At 36.7% G+C, this 25,055-nt stretch overlaps 2 protein-coding genes across 2 annotated transcripts in view; one reads left to right on the top strand and one right to left on the bottom strand.

Moving 5' to 3' along the window:
- Positions 1 to 10,023, bottom strand: part of LOC117322037 (phosphatidylinositol 4-phosphate 5-kinase-like protein 1) — a 30,194-nt gene extending 20,171 nt beyond the window's left edge. Inside the window, exons 1-6 of the mRNA XM_033876748.1 lie at positions 9,865 to 10,023; positions 8,831 to 9,030; positions 7,836 to 7,901; positions 1,986 to 2,143; positions 904 to 972; positions 478 to 568 (exon numbers count right to left, since the gene is read on the bottom strand). Of these exons, the coding sequence (XP_033732639.1) occupies positions 478 to 568; positions 904 to 972; positions 1,986 to 2,143; positions 7,836 to 7,901; positions 8,831 to 9,030; positions 9,865 to 9,910 (630 nt within the window). The 5' untranslated portion in view covers positions 9,911 to 10,023. The remainder of the gene's footprint in view (positions 1 to 477; positions 569 to 903; positions 973 to 1,985; positions 2,144 to 7,835; positions 7,902 to 8,830; positions 9,031 to 9,864) is intronic.
- Positions 10,024 to 10,099: 76 nt separating this feature from the next.
- On the top strand, positions 10,100 to 17,278 carry LOC117322036 (small RNA 2'-O-methyltransferase-like). Its single transcript, XM_033876746.1, has 7 exons — positions 10,100 to 10,119; positions 10,709 to 11,183; positions 11,504 to 11,751; positions 12,348 to 12,533; positions 13,008 to 13,179; positions 14,019 to 14,230; positions 16,695 to 17,278. Exons 2-7 carry the CDS (start codon positions 10,752 to 10,754, stop codon positions 16,891 to 16,893), a joined length of 1,449 nt encoding a protein of 482 aa, XP_033732637.1. The 5' UTR covers positions 10,100 to 10,119; positions 10,709 to 10,751; the 3' UTR covers positions 16,894 to 17,278.
- The last annotated feature ends 7,777 nt before the right edge of the window (positions 17,279 to 25,055 follow it).

Below are 25,055 nucleotides of genomic sequence, written 5' to 3'. Positions count from 1 at the left end.
TTGTTTTAACGACTGCTAGGGATCTAGTCTGAATTATAACAATATTTTATCAACTTTTTTATCGGTCTGCAATCAAAATAACACCAGACTGATATCATAAAGAAGCTGATAAAACATCAGAATAATTAAAGCACTAACAGGGATCGAACCCAGACTAGTTTTATGCTCAACCAATTGAGATAATGAGAAGTTCTCTCTAGAGAAGGGATATACTACAGCTAGATCAAATAATAATCAAATTAAAACAAAGTACTGTAAACACACTTTAATAAACAAGAAAACTTTTTTAATAAACAATTATTTACAAGTATAACAGGATTTAGAGTTACAGCAATGTAACTGACACTTGGTTATTATTTTGAAGTTTTATGAAACAGACTATAAGTTAAAGGAACTACCAGGTAACCTCCAGTACAATGGAGAAGGAGTGGAATTTTTCAACAGAGTTTTTCAAGCTGAAGGGGACAGTAATGTTACCTTGGGTTCCCCTTCTATCTGTATGGAGTAGAGCCCTAGAAATTTCACAATGAGTGAGTGAGGGTACAACTGGAAATGCTCAAGGTATTCTCTGGAAAAAACAAAAACAAAAAACACTGATAAAAATTACAGACTATGTTTGATTAATTGAAAAATAATCAATTCAAACAAGTATTTTTTTCCTTTGAAAGAGAAAGAAGAAGGGAGTTATTTCTATAAAGAGCAATCATATAACAGAGAAAAAGGCTTATTTTGATATTACCAGTATCTTCATTTAATTTCAGCTTAGATTATATTTTTCTGATTTTCTGGAACAAATTATAAGCAATTGTAATATGGGAAATATAATGCAACAAAGAAAACGGGCAAGAGTATATGTGATGAACAGGTGGAAGAGTAACAATGTTTAACAGCGGACACACTTACCCCAGAAATGACATAAAGTACTGTACACAATACTTTTTGTCTGTCTTCAGGATGTACTGTTGATCATTACTGTAAGAAAAGGAACCAAACACGAAATAATCAAAGCCATATAAACTATACATGTGATCATGGTTCATATTTCAACATACAACAAATGTCAGGGACTGATGTTTCTATTTTTGTGTACTAAATTGATTTTTTTTTCATTTTTTTGTTTTTGTGGGTTTTTTTGTATTTATATTTTGGAACACTACAATTTTCAGGGCTGATGTTTCCTTTTTTTGTACGCTAAATTTAAGTGTGTTTTTTTTTTTTTTTTTCTAGTCAAATATATACATGTAGTTTTTACTTCTATTTTGGTTCAAAAACTTTCAGGGCTTGTGGTTCAGAAGGATATAATCTTATGATTTTACTTAATTTGTAATGCTAGTTTAAGCATTGCATCATGAAAATGTGAGTGATCCAAATGAAAAAAAGAACCAAAATAATACCCCAAAGTTTAGGATGTAATATGGCACTCTACTTAGTGAAATACATAAATGGTCTCGTAAAAATAACAAGATTGATATTGAAGAAAACGAGACATCCCAGAGGGATCTTGGTGTCCACCATTGAATGATCTTTATTGGTTCTATGTAAAACTGATTTTTTCTTTCCTTTTTCTTTTCTCTACTTTTCCCTTCTTTTCTCTTTTCCTCTTAATATTCTGATAGCAAGAAAAACCTTCATATGAAATCTTATTATTATATAAGTAAAATCTAAGAACTTTCTTAGAAACAGCAATAACAACTTCAACTGTCGAAATCCAAGATGGCTGCCTGTTGGCCATTCTGTTTTCCCAATCAAAATCAAAATTGAATGGGCTCAACTAGGGACCAAGTGGAATGTACAAATGAAGTTTGAGAAATAGCCCTGTAGTACTTTTCAAGAAATAGCGATAGAATATACTGTATAAGAAATTTTTATCTTTGAAAGTATACGTAGAGATGAAATAAAATTTTCCGATTACAATTACGCAGATCACTAGCCATGGGTTAAAATGCCAAGAATCTATTTAATATCGTAAATATTACATCACTTACCTAAGATAAAAGTCTTGACCACTTTTAGAGTTGCTAATGAATTCCAAATAAGGAAGGGATGGAGGAGCTACAGCGGAGAGATATTCCTCCTCAGTAACACTGACGGCTCTTCTAATTGTAGCAAACACTGAACTGGCATAACTACAGAATGTGAACGTCTACAACACAGAAAAACGTATTTATAGAAATAGTTATATAGGTTATCATTTACCAATATCATCTGCATACAATATATATATTACTAATATTTCACATTCTGAAAACTTTGGTAATTTGGTAATTCCAGCTCAAAACATTAAAACCTAGGTATACTAATTCATTTGACCATGGCTAAATGCCATGTGACTTTAATTTTGACCTTAGTCAATAAACAATGATAGTAAACATTTTTAATATATTTCTAAACTTGAAATGCACACAACCCATTCATTAGCAGGATGACTGTATCTGTATGTGGTGACAGAAAAATCATACCCTGAATGGTGACACAGATATTATACTCTAGGTTGTGACACAGATATTATACTCAAGGTAGTGACACAGAAATCATACCCGAGGTGGTGACACAGAAATCATAACCGAGGTGGTGACACAGATATTATACCCGAGGTGGTGACACAGAAATCATACCCGAGGTGGTGACACAAAAATCATACCCGAGGTGGTGACACAGAAATCATACCCTAGGTGGTGACACAGAAATCATACCCGAGGTGGTGACACAGGAATCATACCCTAGGTGGTGACACAGAAATCATAACCGAGGTGGTGACACAGATATTATACCCGAGGTGGTGACACAGAAATCATACCCGAGGTGGTGACACAAAAATCATACCTGAGGTGGTGACACAGAAATCATACCCTAGGTGGTGACACAGACATCATACCCGAGGTGGTGACACAAAAATCATACCCGAGGTGGTGACACAGAAATCATACCTGAGGTGGTGACACAGAAATCATACCCTAGGTGGTGACACAGAAATCATACCCTAGGTGGTGACACAGATATTATACCCTAGGTGGTGACACAGATATTATACCCGAGGTGGTGACACAGAAATCATACCCGAGGTGGTGACACAGAAATCATACCTGAGGTGGTGACACAGAAATCATACCTGAGGTGGTGACACAGATATTATACCCTAGGTGGTAACACAGGAATCATACCCTGGGTGGTGACACAGAAATCATAACCAAGGTGGTGACACAGGAATCATACCCTAGGTGGTGACACAGATATTATACTGGAGGTGGTGACACAAAAATCATACCCGAGGTGGTGACACAGAAATCATAACCGAGGTGGTGACACAGAAATCATACCCGAGGTGGTGACACAGAAATCATACCCGAGGTGGTGACACAGAAATCATACTCAAGGTGGTAACACATAAATGCTATCTGTATGTGGTGACACAGAAATCATACCTCAAGTGGTGACACAGAAATCATACCTCAAGTGGTGACACAGAAATCATATCCTACTGACCTAGGTGGTAACACATAAATCCTATCTGTATGTGGTGACACAGAAATCATACCCGAGGTGGTGACACAGAAATCATAACCGAGGTGGTGACACAGAAATCATACCAGAGGTGGTGACACAGAAATCATAACCAAGGTGGTGACACAGGAATCATACCAGAGGTGGTGACACAGAAATCATAACCAAGGTGGTGACACAGGAATCATACCTGAGGTGGTGACACAGAAATCATAACCGAGGTGGTGACACAGATATTATACTCGAGGTGGAGACACAGGAATCATACCCTAGGTGGTGACACAGAAATCATAACCGAGGTGGTGACACAGATATTATACTCGAGGTGGAGACACAGAAATCATACCCTAAGTGGTGACACAGAAATCATACCCGAGGTGGTGACACAGAAATCATACCCGAGGTGGTGACACAGAAATCATAATCTAGGTGGTGACATAGATATTATACCCTAGGTGGTGACACAGAAATCATACCTGAGGTGGTGACACAGAAATCATACCTGAGGTTGTGACACAGATATTATACCCTAGGTGGTAACACAGGAATCATACCCTGGGTGGTGACACAGAAATCATAACCAAGGTGGTGACACAGGAATCATAACCGAGGTGGTGACACAGATATTATACTGGAGGTGGTGACACAAAAATCATACCCGAGGTGGTGACACAGAAATCATACCCGAGGTGGTGACACAGAAATCATACTCAAGGTGGTGACACAGAAATCATATCCTACTGACCTAGGTGGTAACACATAAATGCTATCTGTATGTGGTGACACAGAAATCATACCTCAAGTGGTGACACAGAAATCATACCTGAAGTGGTGACACAGAAATCATATCCTACTGACCTAGGTGGTAACACATAAATCCTATCTGTATGTGGTGACACAGAAATCATACAGGAGGTGGTGACACAGAAATCATACCCTAGGTGGTGACACAGGAATCATAACCTAGGTGGTGACACAGGAATCATACCCTAGGTGGTGACACAGATATTATACTATAGGTGGTGACACTGAAATCATACCGGAGGTGGTGACACAGATATTATACCCGAGGTGGTGACACAGAAATCATACCCGAGGTGGTGACACAAAAATCATACCCGAGGTGGTGACACAGCAATCATACCCGAGGTGGTGACACAGAAATCATACCCGAGGTGATGACACAGAAATCATACCCGAGGTGGTGACACAGAAATCATACCCGAGGTGGTGACACAGAAATCATACCCGAAGTGGTGACACAGAAATCATACCCTAGGTGGTGACACAGAAATAATACCTGAGGTGGTGACATAGATATTATACTCTAGGTGGTGACACAGAAATCATACCCGAGGTGGTGACACAGAAATCATACCCTAGGTGGTGACACAGAAATCATACCCGAGGTGGTGACATAGATATTATACTCTAGGTGGTGACACAGAAATCATACCCTAGGTGGTGACACAGAAATAATACCTGAGGTGGTGACACAGAAATCATACCCGAGGTGGTGACACAGATATTATACTCAAGGTGGTAACACAGAAATCATAATCAAGGTGGTGACACAGATATTATACTCTAGGTGGTGACACAGAAATCATACCCGAGGTGGTGACACAAAAATCATACCCGAGGTGGTGACACAGAAATCATACCCGAGGTGGTGACACAGAAATCATAACCGAGGTGGTGACACAGAAATAATACCTGAGGTGGTGACACAGAAATCATACTTGAGGTGGTGACACAGAAATCATACCCGAGGTGGTAACACAGAAATCCTATCTGTATGTAGTGACACAGAAATCATACCCTAGGTGGTGACACAGAAATAATACTTGAGGTGGTGACACAGAAATCATACCTGAGGTGGTGAAACAGAAATCATACCTGAAGTGGTGACACAGAAATCATATCCTACTGACCTAGGTGGCAACACAGAAATCCTATGTGTATGTGGTGACACAGGAATCATACCAGAGGTGGTGACACAGAAATCATACCCGAGGTGGTGACACAGAAATCATACCCTAGGTGGTGACACAGAAATAATACTTGAGGTGGTGAAACAGAAATCATACTCGAAGTGGTGGCACAGAAATCATACCTGAAGTGGTGACACAGAAATCATATCCTACTGACCTAGGTGGTAACACAGAAATCCTATCTGTATGTGGTGACACAGAAATCATACCAGAGGTGGTGACACAGAAATCATACCCGAGGTGGTGACACAGAAATCATACCCGAGGTGGTGACACAGAAATCATAACCTAGGTGGTGACACAGAAATCATACCCGAGGTGGTGACACAGAAATCATACTCGAGGTGGTGACACAGAAATCATACCCGAAGTGGTGACACAGAATTCATATCCTACCGACCTAGGTGGTAACACATTAATCCTATCTGTATGTGGTGACACAGAAATCATACCCGAGGGGGTGACACAGAAATCATACCCGAGGTGGTGACACAGATATTATACCCGAGGTGGTGACACAGAAATCATAACCTAGGTGGTGACATAGATATTATACCCGAGTTGGTGACACAGAAATCATACCCTAGGGGGTGACACAGAAATCATACCCGAGGTGGTGACACAGATATTATACTCTAGGTGGTGACACAGAAATCATAACCGAGGTGGTGACACAGAAATGATACCTGAGGTGGTGACACAGATATCATACCTGAGGTGGTGACACAGAAATCATACCCGAGGTGGTGACACAGAAATCATATCCTACTGACCTAGGTGGTAACACAGAAATCCTATCTGTATGTGGTGACACAGAAATCATACCCTAGGTGGTGACACAGAAATAATACCTGAGGTGGTGACACAGAAATCATACCTGAGGTGGTGAAACAGAAATCATACCTGAAGTGGTGACACAGAAATCATATCCTACTGACCTAGGTGGTAACACAGAAATCCTATCTGTATGTCGTGACACAGAAATCATACCAGAGGTGGTGACACAGAAATCATACCTGAGGTGGTGAAACAGAAATCATACTCGAGGTGGTGGCACAGAAATCATACCTGAAGTGGTGACACAGAAATCATACCCGAGGGGGTGACACAGAAATCATACCCGAGGTGGTGACACAGAAATCATACCCTAGGTGGTGACACAGAAATCATATCTGAGGTGGTGACCCAGAAATCATACCCTAGGTGGTGACACAGAAATCATGCCCTAGGTGGTGACACAGCAATCATACTGTAGGTGGTGACACAGCAATCATACTGTAGGTGGTGACACAGATATTTTACCCTAGGTGGTGACATAGATATTATACCCGAGGTGGTGACACAGGAATCATACCCTAGGTGGTGACACAGGAATCATACCCTAGGTGGTGACACAGAAATCATAACCGAGGTGGTGACACAGATATTATACCCTAGGTGGTGACACAGGAATCATACCCTAGGTGGTGACACAGAAATCATAACTGAGGTGGTGACATAGATATTATACCCTAGGTGGTGACACAGGAATCATACCCTAGGTGGTGACACAGAAATCATAATCAAGGTGGTGACACAGATATATTACCCGAAGTGGAGACACAGAAATCATACCCTAAGTGGTGACACAGAAATCATAATCAAGGTGGTGACACAGAAATCATACCCGAGGCGGTGACACAGAAATCATACCCGAGGTGGTGACATAGAAATCATACCTGAAGTGGTGACACAGAAATCATATCCTACCGACCTAGGTGGTAACACAGAAATCCTATCTGTATGTGGTGACACAGAAATCATACCCAAGGTGGTAACCCAGAAATCATAGCCAATTTGACCTAGGTGGTGACACTGAAATCATACCCGAGGTAGTGACACAGAATTGATTAACTAGGTGGAGACACAGAAATCATAACTTTAGTGGAGACAGAAAAATCATACCATTAGAAGGATGATATAGATCTTGAAGTCAAGCAATTCTGCAAAAGAAGAGAGAACTTCCCATCATTCATCAGTGATGAAAATGAGAACGTTGTAACAAGACGATTGTGTTGTTTTTCACCTTCAGTCACCAACAGACTTTCTGTTGAACATTTCTAAGCAAGTAAAGTTAGTATATTCACAGTTACTTTACATGCAGAAATTGATCGGTCAATAAACTTGTCACTTTGTAATCGTCTATGGAGAATTATACTCTATCCACTTAACATTAAGAGGAATTTAAGATTTAGAAAATAACAGAAAATACACACACAGAAATATGGAAGTATAAATCCCTGATAGAAGGTTAAAGGTTAACTTCACTACATTAAAGGTTTGACACTATGCAGCATGTACCTTTCCTTTCTTGGTCACAAACAATTCCTCTGCTTGGTGCGTATAGTCGTCTGGAGTTAACTTGTCCTGTGTAAAAAAAAAAGATATCACTGTAGATGGCAATGGAAAGAATTGGAGAGGGGCAATTCTTGGAGAGGATGAAAAATAAGGCTTCTGAGATGGCAATGGAAAGAACTGGAGAGGGACAATTTTTGGAGAGGATGAAAAACAAGGTTTCAGTATAGGATGGAACCTTTGAGGGGATAGAATTTGACACTATGTGGAAAGTATAGCGTAAATGGGATCAAGTGTTTTCATTTTCATGTTTAAATGTAGGACAGAGTCTAGAAGGTAATACTGATGTATTCTGTAAATAATTGCATAAAGAGATATGCAGCATGGAGGTGTAAAGTTAGTGGGGTGGGTCCTAGTTGGAAAAGATTGCTTAAAGAGGTGATATAATGGAATAGGGAACTAGAATGTGTTATATGTTTGGATTGGTTTGTTTTGTTTAAAATCCTATTTTAACAGCCAGGGTCATTTAAGGACATGCAAGGTTTTGGAGGTGGAGGAAAGCCGGAGCGCCCAGAGAAAAATCACTGGCCTACGGTTAGTACTAGGCAACTGCCCTACATGGGTTTCGAACTCTCAACCAAGAGGTTGAGGGCTTTTGAAAAAGTGTTGGGACACCTAACCACTTGGCCACTGCCGCCCCAGTCATATGGACAAATGTAGCAATATTTCCAACAATACTTTGTTTCAATGAAATGTTAATATACCAATGTCCAGCCTATAAATTATGTTTTTAGAGAACTTTTCAATTTGGAGAAGTGTACAATTTAGCATAATATACCACGATTCTGATTCTATTTTTTAAGAAATACATGTATATTTTTTTGAAAGGTTGAAAAAAAACTTTTTTACTGATCTTTTCATTTTCATTTAATAATTCATTTATTTTCACAACATGCATTTCATAATGTGTTTTCTACACGAAGGAGTTGAAAACTTCTTACCTTTGGTGCCAATCCTGGATGTTTGAGTAGGACGTTACGAATGCCCTCTCGGATACAGTTGAGCATTTTGTATCTGTGGTGGTCGATGTCGACCTCCACAACCCCACGGCGCTGAAGCCGCTTGCGGAGGCGTACCCAAAGACTGCTCTTTCCCCGAGTGGTACCTCCATCAGCAGCTTGATTTTCTGACATGATCTTGCCTGTCAATCAACAGTTACAGAAAAGTATAATGTTAAAGCAACTATAACTTTAAAAATTACTGTTGGGGAAATATTATCAGATGCAATATTTTTTTAAGATATATCATAAAACTAAGACTTTCCCTCAATTAAGAAAATTAGAAATGTCCGCACTCCTGTTTTTTAAAAGTCTAAATCAGCGTAAAACGTAAACATTACAATTCAGTTGGTTCTACAAGAATGTGTATATCACCGCTCGTGAGCAGAAACTGCGCTGACTCGTTTATCGTGTACAAGTGACTTGATTTGGCTTTCTCAGTGTAACATTGTTACTGGTAATCAGTATTTTAAAACTTGTAAACATATATAAACTTGTGTATCAATGCACATCATAAACCAGTAGTACTTAAAAATCATAATTTTTCACTTTACCTAATAATGTGCACTTCAGTATCATTATGTATACAGTAAATGTACATACATTTTTTTAAATACTTGCAGAAATTAAGTACATTTGGAAATGTTTTTGATACAACAGGGGTCTGGGTAAATATACATGGACCTGATCTCCGTACCCAAAAGTGCACTAAACCGAGTTTCCTCTGTCCCCTACAACAGACATGGTGTCAGGGCCAGAGGAAACTCGGGCTAGTTTTGCATTTGTTGTTCTTGGGAACTGCACACAAATCTAGCTACCAACAGAGTTATGATTAACACTACCAACAAATTAACATCTACATCGGTAAATCATTATGAAATCACCACACATCCAACATAAAAATATTACAAACGACTTCAAGAATGTGAATACTACAATAACGTTAACGCAAGCTGTTAAGAAAACAGAAAACCAACCATATGTATACAAGCCCAATTTACCACGCTTTCTCACGTGTGTCATCAGATTTGTCGAGAGGAAAATCGTCTTCTGTCTGTCTTAACTGGACATACATATTTACGCTGTGATAACAGTTAGGAAGTTGTCATTTTACCAACAGATATCGGTCTACTCCATGGTTGTTCCAAATAGCATAGAAACATGTAAACAGGAAGTTTTTCTTGCAAAGGGGCGTCACTCTAAATCAATAAAGTAATCTCGAGCCAAAGAAGGTAGGTTTCGGTTTGCCATAGCTCAGAACTAAGTGACAGTTTTGAAAGGACATTGTTGCATTTTGCACGTGTAAATTAATCCAAATGGTACTTGGTGATTATTGAATTATGTTCACAATCTTTTTACTGTCTAAAACGAGACTAGGAAACACGTGCACAGCAGTAGGGGTGTCCTACGTTATTGTTACTGTGCAATTCGGAGCAATTTAAACATCTTTATTAGTAAAGAAATCGCACACAGTGCAATGTATTCGTGTGTATTATATGTATTTACGCATAAATTTTGCTTGCAAGTGTAAAATGGTGTTAAGTGATCCATAATATTAGCCATATACAGTTATTTTGATCGAGATTAGCCTATCAGGGGCGATAACTCATATTATGGTTTTACAGATTTGTTTTCTTTCTATAAACTATCAGTACTCATCTGACATGCTTAGATGTTAATAAAGCAAATTTTATCATTGAAAATATCATTTATAAATATTATCAGATATATCTTGTCACATTAAATCATGATTACCAGAATACATTGCAAATTGTATTTCTTTGAGTAACGTATCAGATTGTACATATGTATTGGTTTCAGTTGTGAGAGGGCAAATTATTGGAAGGAAAGCGTCTATTTATAAATGGGATCTATTCTAAATAGTTTTTGGAATGCAATTCAATTAACAACAAACCAACATCAGGATGTGAATGTGGACAACGAAGGAGAAAAACTAAATGATTTCCATTTAGGATCATCTGTAGATGGAGAAGAGTTTCTAAATTTCGATACAGAGTGTGGTAAAAAGTTTCCTGATATTGACTCTGGGGGTAATGATCATACACTTCCAGCCCAAAGATATGACACTATGATTGACAGCTCTCAAACAAAAACAATCCTGCAGAATGTCTGCGAAACAGACACTGAACACAAAGAGGAAAATGAAACTGATGCGGTGGAAGCACCCATGTGTGAGGATGAGAACAGATTGGATGGCCCTATGTTTGATCCACCTCTCTACATACAGAGATACAGTTTTGTGGCAGATAAACTCAACTCTCTAAATGTACAAAGTGTAAGTAGAACATATATAATTGTTTGTTTATTGTCTCAGTGGTGATATGACATATTGAGAGATAGAAAGCAGTAAATCTTACATAATTGAAATCTACAAAATGTATTTATATGTCAAACTTTGAAAATTTTCTTAATTTATTGAGGAATGATTACAGGTTGATAGCTTGTTAGTAGTTTGAAAATAAATGAAATTGAGGAAGAATAAAAAAGGGTAATTAATTTACAGTTTCAAAGTACATGTATTAGATCTATGGATGTATGTACCCAGGCAGTATGCAATCTTAATGTAGTAATGATATACAAATTCCTTTTTTCCAGGTTGTAGATTTTGGCTGCGCTGAATGTCAACTCTCCAGATTTTTATCTGACATTGCCTCTGTCCAGAAGATTGCTTTGGTAGATATGGACAAGCCATTGTTACAAGCATATAAATACAACATAAAACCAGCCATATACCAATTTTTGGACAAACGTAAACATCCACTCACCATACAGATCTTCCATGGAGATGCTACAGTACTGGACCCGAGGATTCTGGGATACGATGCTGTCAGCATGGTCGAGTTGTAAGTCAGCCATGATCTCATTTTGTTTCTGCCTTAAGCAATTAAACATCTTAAAAATCCCTGGTATTTTAAATATTTTTTTGTCATTTGAGTACTTTATTGAAATATTTGGAGAGTTATCTCCCTTGCGTCTTGTAGCTGCTGAGTGCAGGGGCCTGTTCGTTTATGCGGACAAACCGGTTCGTCAGTTTTTTAATGTAATATTTCAAATATATTTCTTGACGGACCTGCAAATGTTAATACAGGCCTTGGGAGTCTTTGTCAAGGCTCGTCTGAAAATAATATAAAATCATCAGGTCCGTCTTTATTTCATAAACGAACAACACAAGTGTAACTGGTCCATCCGTTTAGAGCGCAAAAACGAAAACGGCTCAGTTGTACTTAGACAAAAACATATTCAACAGTACCACAGTGTGAGTTAGAAACAGGATAAACTACCTTTTGAGTGGTCTGACACAGATACTCAACACTTCCACAATAATACCATCTCACTCTCCATTTCAAAGAAAATGATAATTCGACTAAAAAAGAAAAAATGAAATCAATCAGTTTGAGGGAATTTATTGCTTTTAAATTCGAATATGTTTATTTTCCAGTATTGAACATTTATATCCAGATGACCTTCAGAAAGTGTGTCATATGGTCTTCCATGAACTCCAACCCCGGATTATCATTGTGACAACACCAAACTATGAGTTTAACCAGTTGTTCCCTGACAATGGTCAGAAATTCAGACATTATGACCACAAATTTGAGTGGACAAGAACAGAGTTTCAGAGTTGGTGAGTGTACCTGTTACTGATACAGTGAATTGGACAATAGAAATGTGATTTAATCTGTTGATCCATTTTAAAAAAAACAATTGAAATTATAAATTAATTTTTCGACTTCTACAAAAAAGATTATACGGCACAGGGCAATATCAGAAGTTTTTGGGCTTATTAGTCCCCCACTGTCAACTGATTGGGACTATAAGATTGTGTTGCATCCCTCCGTCCTTCCATCCATCCGTCCTTCCATCCTTCTGCACTAAAGGTTTGCCTGGGCTCTATCTCATACACTACTTGTCCCCAACTTCATACTTTGGCCATGAATTCATCAAGGAACATCAGTTTGCTATATCAAAATTAGGTCACTCTGACCTACATTTTGACCTGTATTTCCAAAACAGAATAAGATAAAAACTATTGTTTTCTGGTAACTTCATATGTCCAAATCATAATGATTGACCTTGCATGTACATTTATTGTATCTAGGGGTAACTTACAAGCCGGTCTCCATGGCTACAAAGTCCAGTACACAGGCATAGGCAATTCTCCTCCAGAGAACAATCACCTTGGTTACTGTTCACAAGCCGCCATTTTTGAGAAGGTTGAGGTCAAGGAAAGAGTTCAACAAAATGGAAACTGTTCCCAGAGTTATACATTGGTAAGAATGATTGAAGTTAAGAATCTTTTTCTTTGTCCTTTTACTTTCATGGAAATTAACAACATTTATATACCATTATTTGATATTTATACCTGAAAGATAAGGTATCATATATTTACAGGATGATGATATAAGCCCCTATAGTGTATATAACAATCACTAAAAACATGTTTGATTCAGCTAGATTGTGACAACTCCGCAAAAATTCCTGTGCATGTGAGACCATGATCCATGATCGTTGCCTGACAATTAGTGACTTTTTTTCTTCTTTCTGTAGATCCTTGTAATTTCGTTTTCTTGGTGATCTGTTGAAACTTATAAGCATTAATTTATTTTATTTTTCTGAGAGCTCAAATAGGATATTACAGCATATTAACATGACTTAGTAGTTATAAAAAGATTTTAGCATATTTGACTTCCTTTTAATAATATGAATATTATATTAAGTGGGATTTTTTCAGAAAGATCATCTAAAGTTGATGGCATGGTCCAATCTATTGCCTTTAATTATACATAACTTGTTGTTAATGCATTTGTTTGCAAGAAAAAAAAAGCACTTCTATTGATAAAAATTATGTTATTGGTAGTGGAGATTTCTTGAATATGAAGTATTTAAAGTAATATTTAGCTAAGAAATGTTATTGTCCTTGATATTCAAATTTCTCAGTAGCAGTTGTAGCCATGTTTGATTTAGAGATGTCTTTCCAGACCATTGAATATTTGTAAACTAAGAGTTTTTTTTTAAATCAAGTATAAAATATATTGTAGGTAGGAATTTTTAATTAATGTGAATTAAATGAATATACTTTTGAAATGATTTACTTTTTATTACTTGATAGATTGCAGAAGCAGTTTACCCATACAAAAATGAAGAAGACGCTCTGTCACCTAAGGAAGCTTTATCCATGGAGGCAAAATATGACATTAGAGAACTCCTCAAGGGAGACAACTACTCAGAGCTCGAACCAGACAAAGTTGTCATACTTCTCACTGAGCTGATGAGATACAAAAAACTGGCCAAGATGTGCGAAAACAACAATGCTGTTCTCAGGTATTCAATTATATTCTGAATATTACTTGTCACCATTTTCAAACTAATTAAAATTGCATGTTCATTATCCACTCCGTAAACTTCATATACAGAGTTTATAGAGTGGGGCTCTCATTCGGTTACTTTATTGTAACCTCTTCGATTTGGCTTTTAAATTCGGGGAATTTCTTGCCCCCAATTCATTATATCATATTTTGTGTATTTATTTCTTATGTAGATGATATGCTTGGGATCGCCCAAGCTCGGGGGGTCGCCCCATCTGAAACAGTCTTAGCAGAACTGCCTGCTTTTTAGCTACCAACTGCTTACTCTGTGGCTTGAGGTCGCTCAAGCTAGGTTTCTCTCCTCTCTATTAGTCATAGCTAGCTAAGCTATGATCGCTCTAGCTTGGGGGTTGCATGCCCCTATAGTATAATTAGTATCTTAATTGTTTAGGTGTATCTTTTGAGTAGCGAGTAAAAATTTATTATGTAATATTGTTAGTTGATGTTATTTAATTGTAAGAATGAGCAGCCCCTAAGAATGCCAAAACCTTTAGATAATATTTAATATGAGCCTGAACAAGTTTTTGGTTCCATTCAATAAATTTTTGACTTTCATACTGTTTTGGTGTGTTGTGTATAAAATGATATTTTGTTTACTAAATAGTTGTTTGTACACAACATTTAAAAACCCCGTCACAGTCTTCATGTTAGTAAATATCTATTTCTAACCTCGCGCCTTTGATCACGTGATGTTCTTGACCAATGGAAATACGTCAGGGGATAGCGCCACCTGCATTCATTTTCAAGCAGCGTGATTATTTGTAGCAGCAGTGTTTTATTCATCATCCACCATCCGCCCCACCTCCACCTTTGATAATTTGCAGTTTTCTTTACTGTGGTTTGTGTATAATTGTTTATATTATATTATAATTACCTTTTAATATTTATATACTGTTGTTTTGTTTTGATTGCCTGTACTTTTCATGTGTATATGTTGTTTTTATTATATGTGTTTACTTATAATATTTATATTTATTACATGTCTTTTTTACTTGTTTCGGGCTCATTTGTTTAGGGGTAAGTAAGGCCTCATGGTGAGACAACACCTGGCAAGCTGGTCTGAGCATTGGATAAACCTACCTCCCTGATTCAGGTTGGGGCAGCCGGCTCGCAGCACCTTTTTGTACATCTGTGTTGGTTAATTATAAGCTTTATTTTGTTACAATGCAAGCTGTCACATTTTTATTTTTATTTTGGGCTGCTCTTCTTAGTAAGGAATAGTTAGAGGATATCACTCACAGTAATGAATTTATCACGCCGTGATATTAGCGCTTTTAAATTCGGGGAATTTCTTGCCCCCAATTCATTATATCATATTTTGTGTATTTATTTCTTATGTAGATGATATGCTTGGGATCGCCCAAGCTCGGGGGGTCGCCCCATCTGAAACAGTCTTAGCAGAACTGCCTGCTTTTTAGCTACCAACTGCTTACTCTGTGGCTTGAGGTCGCTCAAGCTAGGTTTCTCTCCTCTCTATTAGTCATAGCTAGCTAAGCTATGATCGCTCTAGCTTGGGGGTTGCATGCCCCTATAGTATAATTAGTATCTTAATTGTTTAGGTGTATCTTTTGAGTAGCGAGTAAAAATTTATTATGTAATATTGTTAGTTGATGTTATTTAATTGTAAGAATGAGCAGCCCCTAAGAATGCCAAAACCTTTAGATAATATTTAATATGAGCCTGAACAAGTTTTTGGTTCCATTCAATAAATTTTTGACTTTCATACTGTTTTGGTGTGTTGTGTATAAAGAGTGGATAGTGAACATTTTTTAAAAATTCGATTGCACAACCTTATTCTGATGTGTCTATAGATTTACCTAAAATTTGCGTTTAGAAGATTCAAGTTTTCTTGGTGTTGTTTTGGTAAGATAGAAACCCCTAAAATGTGTGTTGTTTGTTTCTGATTCAATTAATTGTTTAATTAAAACTGGCCAAATATTTTCTGTACAGATGAAAATTGAGGCACACAAGTCATTCATACCATCATGAGTGACTTTGTACAAGATAATAGTAGTTGGTAACATGGCATGATGACTGTATTATAACGTATACTGAAACTCATGTTGATCAGGAAAATGGCAATACATTTGAATTATTTCATCAGATAATATTGAATGCCTACTTTTAGCTGTTCAATTGCTGAACTGACATTTGCATTAAAATATAATATAATATAATGTAATATAACATAATATAATATACATGTAAATGTATTGTAATTTGCTAGGAATATTACACTTAGCTCAAGGCTGTATTTCGTGTAAAAATCCTTCGAATTAGAATCATGATCAGAAATAATCAACCTCACAAATTTATGTCACAATGAAGTATTATGTACCCTAACACATCGCCAAATGTTAAGCAGACATTTCGAGGATTTGACATCATCCATGTAAAAATATCTTGTGTTCTTTTTCCAGGGACCATTTCATAGACAATGATTTTGTCCTGACTGAGGATCACTCAGGAATCATTGTGTGTCCAACAGACTATTTTGAAACAGAAAGATTTCATTGTGACGACTACGACGAGGATGATGACTGTGATTTTGATGGATTGGTGTCATCAGAAAGTGGTGTCGTTATAGAAAGTGTGTCTCCCGAGGAATCCTGGGATTGATCTTTATCGGTGCCAAATTGAAAATGTATTACAAACATGTATAAATCCAAATCATTGCGATATTCTTTATATTTTTACTTTTAATCAAGACAAAGGTTGCGTATGCAATACAAGAACAGAATATTGTGATTCCTGGTACTAGAACAGTTTTAAAGATCAGACCTGGAATTCACCACACCAGAACTGATGTCCCAGAAGGCTTTTCCTGCCTTTCTATTCTTATTCATTGGTAGATCCTTTTCTTTGAAATCTAAATGTATTTCATTTAGATAACATAAACAATGTTCTGTTTTGAAAAGTAATGTGTTAAAATTGTTATTTCTGATACTTTTGTAATGTTCATTTCTGATTAAAATGACCAAGTAAATTAATACTAGAACACACAGTGATTTATTGTCTTTTAACAAGTTAATTCAGTTTTAATTTTCCTATTAAAGACACTTATGCATCTTTTGTACAGTCCTTTGGTAAAAGTAGTTTTGAAGGATTGCAGCAAAACGGGATTCAAAGTTGAGGTACCAATCCAGATGACCACCAAAATTCCATCAATCTAGAACCTGGTTTTGAGATGTTATGATCAGAATATGAGCTAAATCTGTCCAGCAGTTCATGAGATGGTTTTTAGGTCACCTGAGACAAAGTCTCAAGTGACCTATTCTAATCCCCTTTTGTACGTCGTCGTGCGTCATGCGTCGTGCGTCCGTAAACAATTTACATTTTCGACTTCTTCTCCAAAACCCCTAAACCAAATTCAATGAAATTTGACGGGAAGCTTCTATGGCGAAAGGTCAACCAAAATTGTAAATTATATGGTCCCCACCCCCCAGGGGCCTGAGGGGCGGGGATAAAAAGGGCCAAATTGACTGAAATTATAAAAATCTTCTTCTCTACTCTCATATATGATGGAATCATATATACTCTTCATAGATGGCAGGGTCTGAAGGTGCTTTACCAAAATTGTTAATTTCATGACCTCGGTATCTCAAGTTTGCCCCTGGGGAGGGGGTAAACTTTACTATAGTTTGTATAGGGAAATAACATTTTTGACTTTTATTTGTTTTGTTTATATTGGAATTCATTCTAATTTGGTAAACATTGTCAGCATGGGATGACAGTTTGATGGCATGCACATGTTGGCCCTGACTGACCCCCAGGGGCTGATGGGCGGGGCTAAAAAGGGCCAAATTGACTGAAATTATAAAAAGCTTCTTCTCTACTCTCAGATATGATGGAATCAAATACACTTCATAGATGGCAGGGTCTGAAGGTGCTTTACCAAAATTGTGAATTTCATGACCCCAGTATCTCAAGTTTGCCCCTGGGGAGGGAGTAAACTTTACTCTAGTTTATTTAGGGAAATCACATTTTTGACTTTTATTTGTTTCATTTCTATTGGAATTTATTCTAATTTGGTAAACATTGTCAGCATGAGATGACAGTTTGATGGCATGCACATGTTGGCACTGACTGACCCCCAGGGGCTGATGGGCGGGGCTAAAAAGGGTCAAATTGACTGAAATTTCAAAAATCTTCTTCTCAAGACCGAAATAAGTTGGAATCAAATAATCTTTATAGTTGGAAGGGTCTTAAGATGCTTTACTGAAATTGTGAATTTCATGACCCTGGGGTCTCAAGTTTGCCCCTGGAGAAGGGGTAAACTTTACTATAGTTTATATAGGGAAATCACATTTTTGACTGATTTGTTTGATTTCTATTGGAATTCATTCTAACTTTGTTAACATTTTCAGCATGGGATGAAAGTTTGATAATATGCATATGTTGGCCCTGACTGACCCCTGGGGGCTGATGGCTGTTAAGGCCCATAGGCCTCTTGTTATTTTAAAAGTGGTCAAGTGCGACCCTTAACCTCTAACCATAATAAAAAAAAATGATCAATTGGCATGAAGCATTCTTGGGTGATAGAAATGCAATGTTGTATAAATGGAGGGTGTGACCCCTGTGGGGACCAGAGGGGTGGGACCCAAATGGTGACAAAGGTAAATCATGGATTTTGAACAAATATTGTCTGGATCATTATACTGCAAAGGAGATCAAATACTGTATAAATGGAGGATGTAGCTCCCCTGGATCGTTCTCCCTTAAAGGAAATTTAGCATTTTTCAAAAGAAAAGTTTTTTCTAAAGGAATGATGTAAATTCGTTCAAAGGTCAAGAGCATTAATGGGTTTAATCCAGCATGCTACCGGTGCATTATCATCGCCAAGGGCCTCTTGTTCATAGAGATACCATCAGTAGATTTTAACACATCTGACCCTGGTGACCTTGAAAGTAGGTCAAGATCATTCTTTTTGAAAAAAAACTTGGTAGTCATTTATGCAGCATGTTACTTGCCCATTGTCACAACACTGGACCTCTGAGTCTGAGATGAAGTCGTTTAAAGACTTTGAAACATCTCATCACTGTTTCTTGAAAGTAGGTCAAGGTCGTTCATTTGAAGAATTTTTGTAGTCTTTCACCACATGCTACTGTGTACCAATTCATGTTCAGACACATCCTGTATCTACTGGGGTCTATTAACATTAACATTACTGGTGTGTAAACAGGTACATTTTGTACTTATTAAACATGGTGTCGGTACAAAGTCATGTAAGGAAAACATCAAATATGGTGAATGTACAGGAACCCATTAAACATTGGTGGGTTGATAGGAATTCATTAAACATTGTGTTAAATACATTAATCCATTAAATATAGGGTATGTACCGGAACCATTAAATATGGTGTACGTACAGGAACCCATTAAACATGGTGTATGTACAGGAACCCATTAAACAAGGTGTATATACAGTAACCCATTAAACAAGGTGTATATACAGTAACCCATTAAACGTGGTGTATGTACAGGAACCCATTAAACATTATTTATGTACTGGAACCCATTAAACATGATTTATGTATAGAAACCATAAAACATGGTGTATGTACAGGAACCCATTAAACAAGGTGAATGTACAGTAACCCATTAAACATGATGTATATACAGTAACCCATTAAACAAGGTGTATATATAGTAACCCATTAAACATGATGTAGGTACAGGAATCCATTAAACGTGGTGTATGTTCAGGAACCCATTAAACATGGTGTATGTACAGTAACCCATTAAACCTGGTGTATGTACAGGAACCCATTAAACATAATTTATGTATAGGAACCATAAAACATGGTGTATGTACAGGAACCCATTAAACACGGTGTATGTACAGGAACCCATTAAATATGGTGTATGCACAGGAACCCATTAAACACGGTGTATATACAGGAACCCATTAAACATGGTGTATGCACAGGAACCCATTAAACATGGTGTGTGTACAGGAACCCATTAAACATGGTGTGTGTACAGGAACCCATTAAACATGGTGTATGTACAGTAACCCATTAAACATGGTGTGTGCACAGGAACCCATTTAACATGGTGTGTGCACAGGAACCCATTAAACATGGTGTATGCACAGGAACCCATTAAACATGGTGTATGCACAGGAACCCATTAAACATAGTGTGTGTACAGAAACCCATTAAACACGGTGTATGTACAGGAACCCATTAAACATGATTTATGTATAGGAACCATAAAACATGGTGTATGTACAGGAACCCATTAAACATGGTGTATGCACAGGAACCCATTAAACATGGTGTATGCACAGGAACCCATTAAACATGGTGTGTGTACAGGAACCCATTAAACATGATGTATGTACAGGAACCAATTAAACATGGTGTATGTACAGGAACCCATTAAACATGGTGTATGTACAGGAACCCATTAAACATGATGTAGGTACAAGAACCCATTAAACATGGTGTATGTACAAGAATCCATTAAAAATGGTGTAGGTACAGCAACACATTAAACCTGGTTTATGTACAAGAACCCATTAAACATGATGTATGGACAGGAACCAATTAAACATGTTGTATTTAGAAGAACCCATTAAACATGGTGTATTTAGAAGAACCCATTAAACATGGTGTAAGTACAGAAACCCATTAAACATGATTGATGTATAGGAACCATAAAACATGGTGTATGTACAGGAACCCATTAAACATGGTGTATGTACAGGAACCCATTAAACATGGTGTATGTACAGGAACCCATTAAACATGGTGTATGTACAGGAACCAATTAAACATGGTGTATGTACAGAAACCCATTAAACACGGTGTATGTACAGTAACCCATTAAACATGATTTATGTATAGGAACCATAAAACATGGTGTATGTACAGGAACCATAAAACATGGTGTATGTACAGGAACCCATTAAACATGGTGTATGTACAGGAACCCATTAAACATGGTGTATGTACAGGTACCCATTAAACATGGTGTATGTACAGAAACCCATTAAATATGGTGTATGTACAGGAACCAATTAAACATGGTGTATGTACAGGAACCCATTAAACATGGTGTATGTACAGGTACCCATTAAACATGGTGTATATACAGGAACCCATTAAGCGTTGTGTATGTACGTACAGGAACCCATTAAACATGGTGTATATACAGGAAGCAATTAAACATGGTGTATGTACAGGAACCATTAAACATGGTGTATGTACAAGAATCCATTAAACATGGTGTATGTACAGGAACTCATTAAACATGATGTATGTACAAGAATCCATTAAACATGGTGTAGGTACAGGAACCCATTACATATAGTGTATGTACAGTAACCCATTAAACATGGTGTATGTACAAGAACCCATTAAACATGGTGTATGTACAGGAACCCATTAAACATGATATATGTACAGGAACCCATTAAACATGCTGTATGTACAGGAACCCATTAAACATGGTGTATGTACAGGAATCAATAAACATGATGTATGTACAGGAATCAATAAACATGATGTATGTACAGGAATCAATAAACATGATGTATGTACAGTTACCATTAAACCTGGTTGATGTACAGGAACCCATTAAACAAGGTGTATATACAGGAACCCATTAAACATGATGTATGTAAATGAACCCATTAAACATGATGTATGGACAGGAACACATTAAACCTGGTTTATGTACAAGAACCCATTAAACATGATGTATGGACAGGAACCCATTATACATGGTGTATGTACAGGAACCCATGTAATATGGTGAATGTACAGGAACCATTAACATGGTGTATGTACAGAAACCCATTAAATATGGTGTATGTACTGGAACCATTAAACATGGTGTATGTACAGGAACTCATTAAGCGTTGTGTATGAATTAAAATCCATTAAAACACGGCGTATGTACAAATGTATGTGCAGATGCTAAAATATCACATACAGTGTCAGATATGAAATGTTCAGCTGCCACACCAGGCAGTGTAATACAATGTATAGTAACTAGTATTGATGATATAGACGTCTGTATCTGGTACATCAGACAGTGTAATACAATGTATAATAACTAGTATTGATGGTATAGACGTCTGTATCTGGTACATCAGACAGTGTAATACAATGTATAGTAACTAGTATTGATGGTATAGACGTCTGTATCTGGTACATCAGACAGTGTAATACAATGTATAGTAACTAGTATTGATGGTATAGACGTCTGTATCTGGTTCATCAGACAGTGTAATACAATGTATAGTAACTAGTATTGATGGTATAGACGTCTGTATCTGGTACATCAGACAGTGTAATACAATGTATAGTTACTAGTATTGATGGTATAGACGTCTGTTCTGGTACATCAGACAGTGTAATACAATGTATAGTAACTAGTATTGATGATCAGACAGTGTAATACAATGTATAGTAACTAGTATTGATGGTATAGACGTCTGTATCTGGTACATCAGACAGTGTAATACAATGTATAGTAACTACTAACTAGTATTGATGGTATAGACGTGTGTATCTGGTACATCAGACAGTGTAATACAATGTATAGTAACTAGTATTGATGATATAGACGTCTGTATCTGGTACATCAGACAGTGTAATACAATGTATAGTAACTACTAACTAGTATTGATGGTATAGACGTGTGTATCTGGTACATCAGACAGTGTAATACAATGTATAGTAACTAGTATTGATGGTATAGACGTCTGTATCTGGTACATCAGACAGTGTAATACAATGTATAGTAACTAGTATTGATGATATAGACGTCTGTATCTGGTACATCAGACAGTGTAATACAATGTATAGTAACTAGTATTGGTGATATAGACGTCTGTATCTGGTACATCAGACAGTGTTATACAATGAATAGTAACTAGTATTGATGATCAGACAGTGTAATACAATGTATAGTAACTAGTATTGATGAGATAGACGTCAGTATCTGGTACATCAGACAGTGTAATACAATGTATAGTAACTAGTATTGATGATATAGACGTCTGTATCTGGTACATCAGACAGTGTAATACAATGTATAGTAACTAGTATTGATGATATAGATGTCTGTATCTGGTACATCAGACAGTGTAATACAATGTATAGTAACTAGTATTGATGATATAGACGTCTGTATCTGGTACATCAGACAGTGTAATACAATGTATAGTAACTAGTATTGATGATATAGACGTCTGTATCTGGTACATCAGACAGTGTAATACAATGTATAGTAACTAGTATTGATGGTATAGACGTCTGTATCTGGTACATACGACAGTGTAATACAATGTATAGTAACTAGTATTGATGATATAGACGTCTGTATATGGTACATCAGACAGTGTAATACAATGTATTGTAACTAGTTTTGATGATGTAGACGTCTATATATGGTACATCAGACAGTGTAATACAATGTATAGTAACTAGTATTGATGATATAGACGTCTGTATCTGGTCCATCAGACAGTGTAATACAATGTATAGTAACTAGTATTGATGATATAGACGTCTATATCTGGTACATCAGACATTGTCATACAATGTATAGTAACTAGTATTGGTGATATATACGTCTGAATCTGGTACATCAGACAGTGTAATACAATGTATAGTAACTAGTATTGATGATATAGACGTCTGTATTTGGTACATCAGACAGTGTAATACAATGTATAGAAACTAGTATTGATGATATAGACGTCTGTATCTGGTACATACGACAGTGTAATACAATGTATAGTAACTAGTATTGATGATATAGACGTCTGTATCTGGTACATCAGACAGTGTAATACAATGTATAGTAACTAGTATTGATGATATAGATGTCTGTATCTGGTATATCAGACAGTGTAATACAATGTATAGTAACTAGTATTGAAGATATAGACGTCTGTATTTGGTACACCAGACAGTGTAATACAATGTATAGTAACTAGTATTGATGATCAGACAGTGTAATACAATGTATAGTAACTAGTATTGATGTTATAGACGTCTGTATCTGGTACACCAGACAGTGTAATACAATGTATAGTAACTAGTATTGATGGTATAGACGTCTGTATCTGGTACATCAGACAGTGTAACACAATGTATAGTAACTAGTATTGATGATATAGACGTCTGTATCTGGTACATCAGACAGTGTAATACAATGTATAGTAACTAGTATTGATGATCAGACAGTGTAATACAATGTATAGTAACTAGTATTGATTATATAGACGTCTGTATCTGGTACATACGACAGTGTAATACAATGTATATTAACTAGTATTGATGATCAGACAGTGTAATACAATGTATAGTAACTAGTATTGATTATATAGACGTCTGTATCTGGTACATCAGATAGTGATATACAATGTATAGTAACTAGTATTGATGATCAGACAGTGTAATACAATGTATAGTAACTAGTATTGATGATATAGACGTCTGTATCTGGTACATACGACAGTGTAATACAATGTATAGTAACTAGTATTGATGATATAGACGTCTGTATTTGGTACACCAGACAGTGTAATACAATGTATAGTAACTAGTATTGATGATATAGACGTCTGTATCTGGTACACCAGACAGTGTAATACAATGTATAGTAACTAGTATTGATGGTATAGATGTCTGTATCTGGTACATACGACAGTGTAATACAATGTATAGTAACTAGTATTGATGGTATAGACGTCTGTATCTGGTACATCAGACAGTGTAATACAATGTATAGTAACTAGTATTGATGATATAGACGTCTGT

This window comes from Pecten maximus, chromosome 2, assembly GCF_902652985.1.
Source record: "Pecten maximus chromosome 2, xPecMax1.1, whole genome shotgun sequence".
NCBI lineage: Eukaryota > Metazoa > Mollusca > Bivalvia > Pectinida > Pectinidae > Pecten > Pecten maximus.
This window is presented reverse-complemented; position numbering and strand designations above follow the sequence as displayed.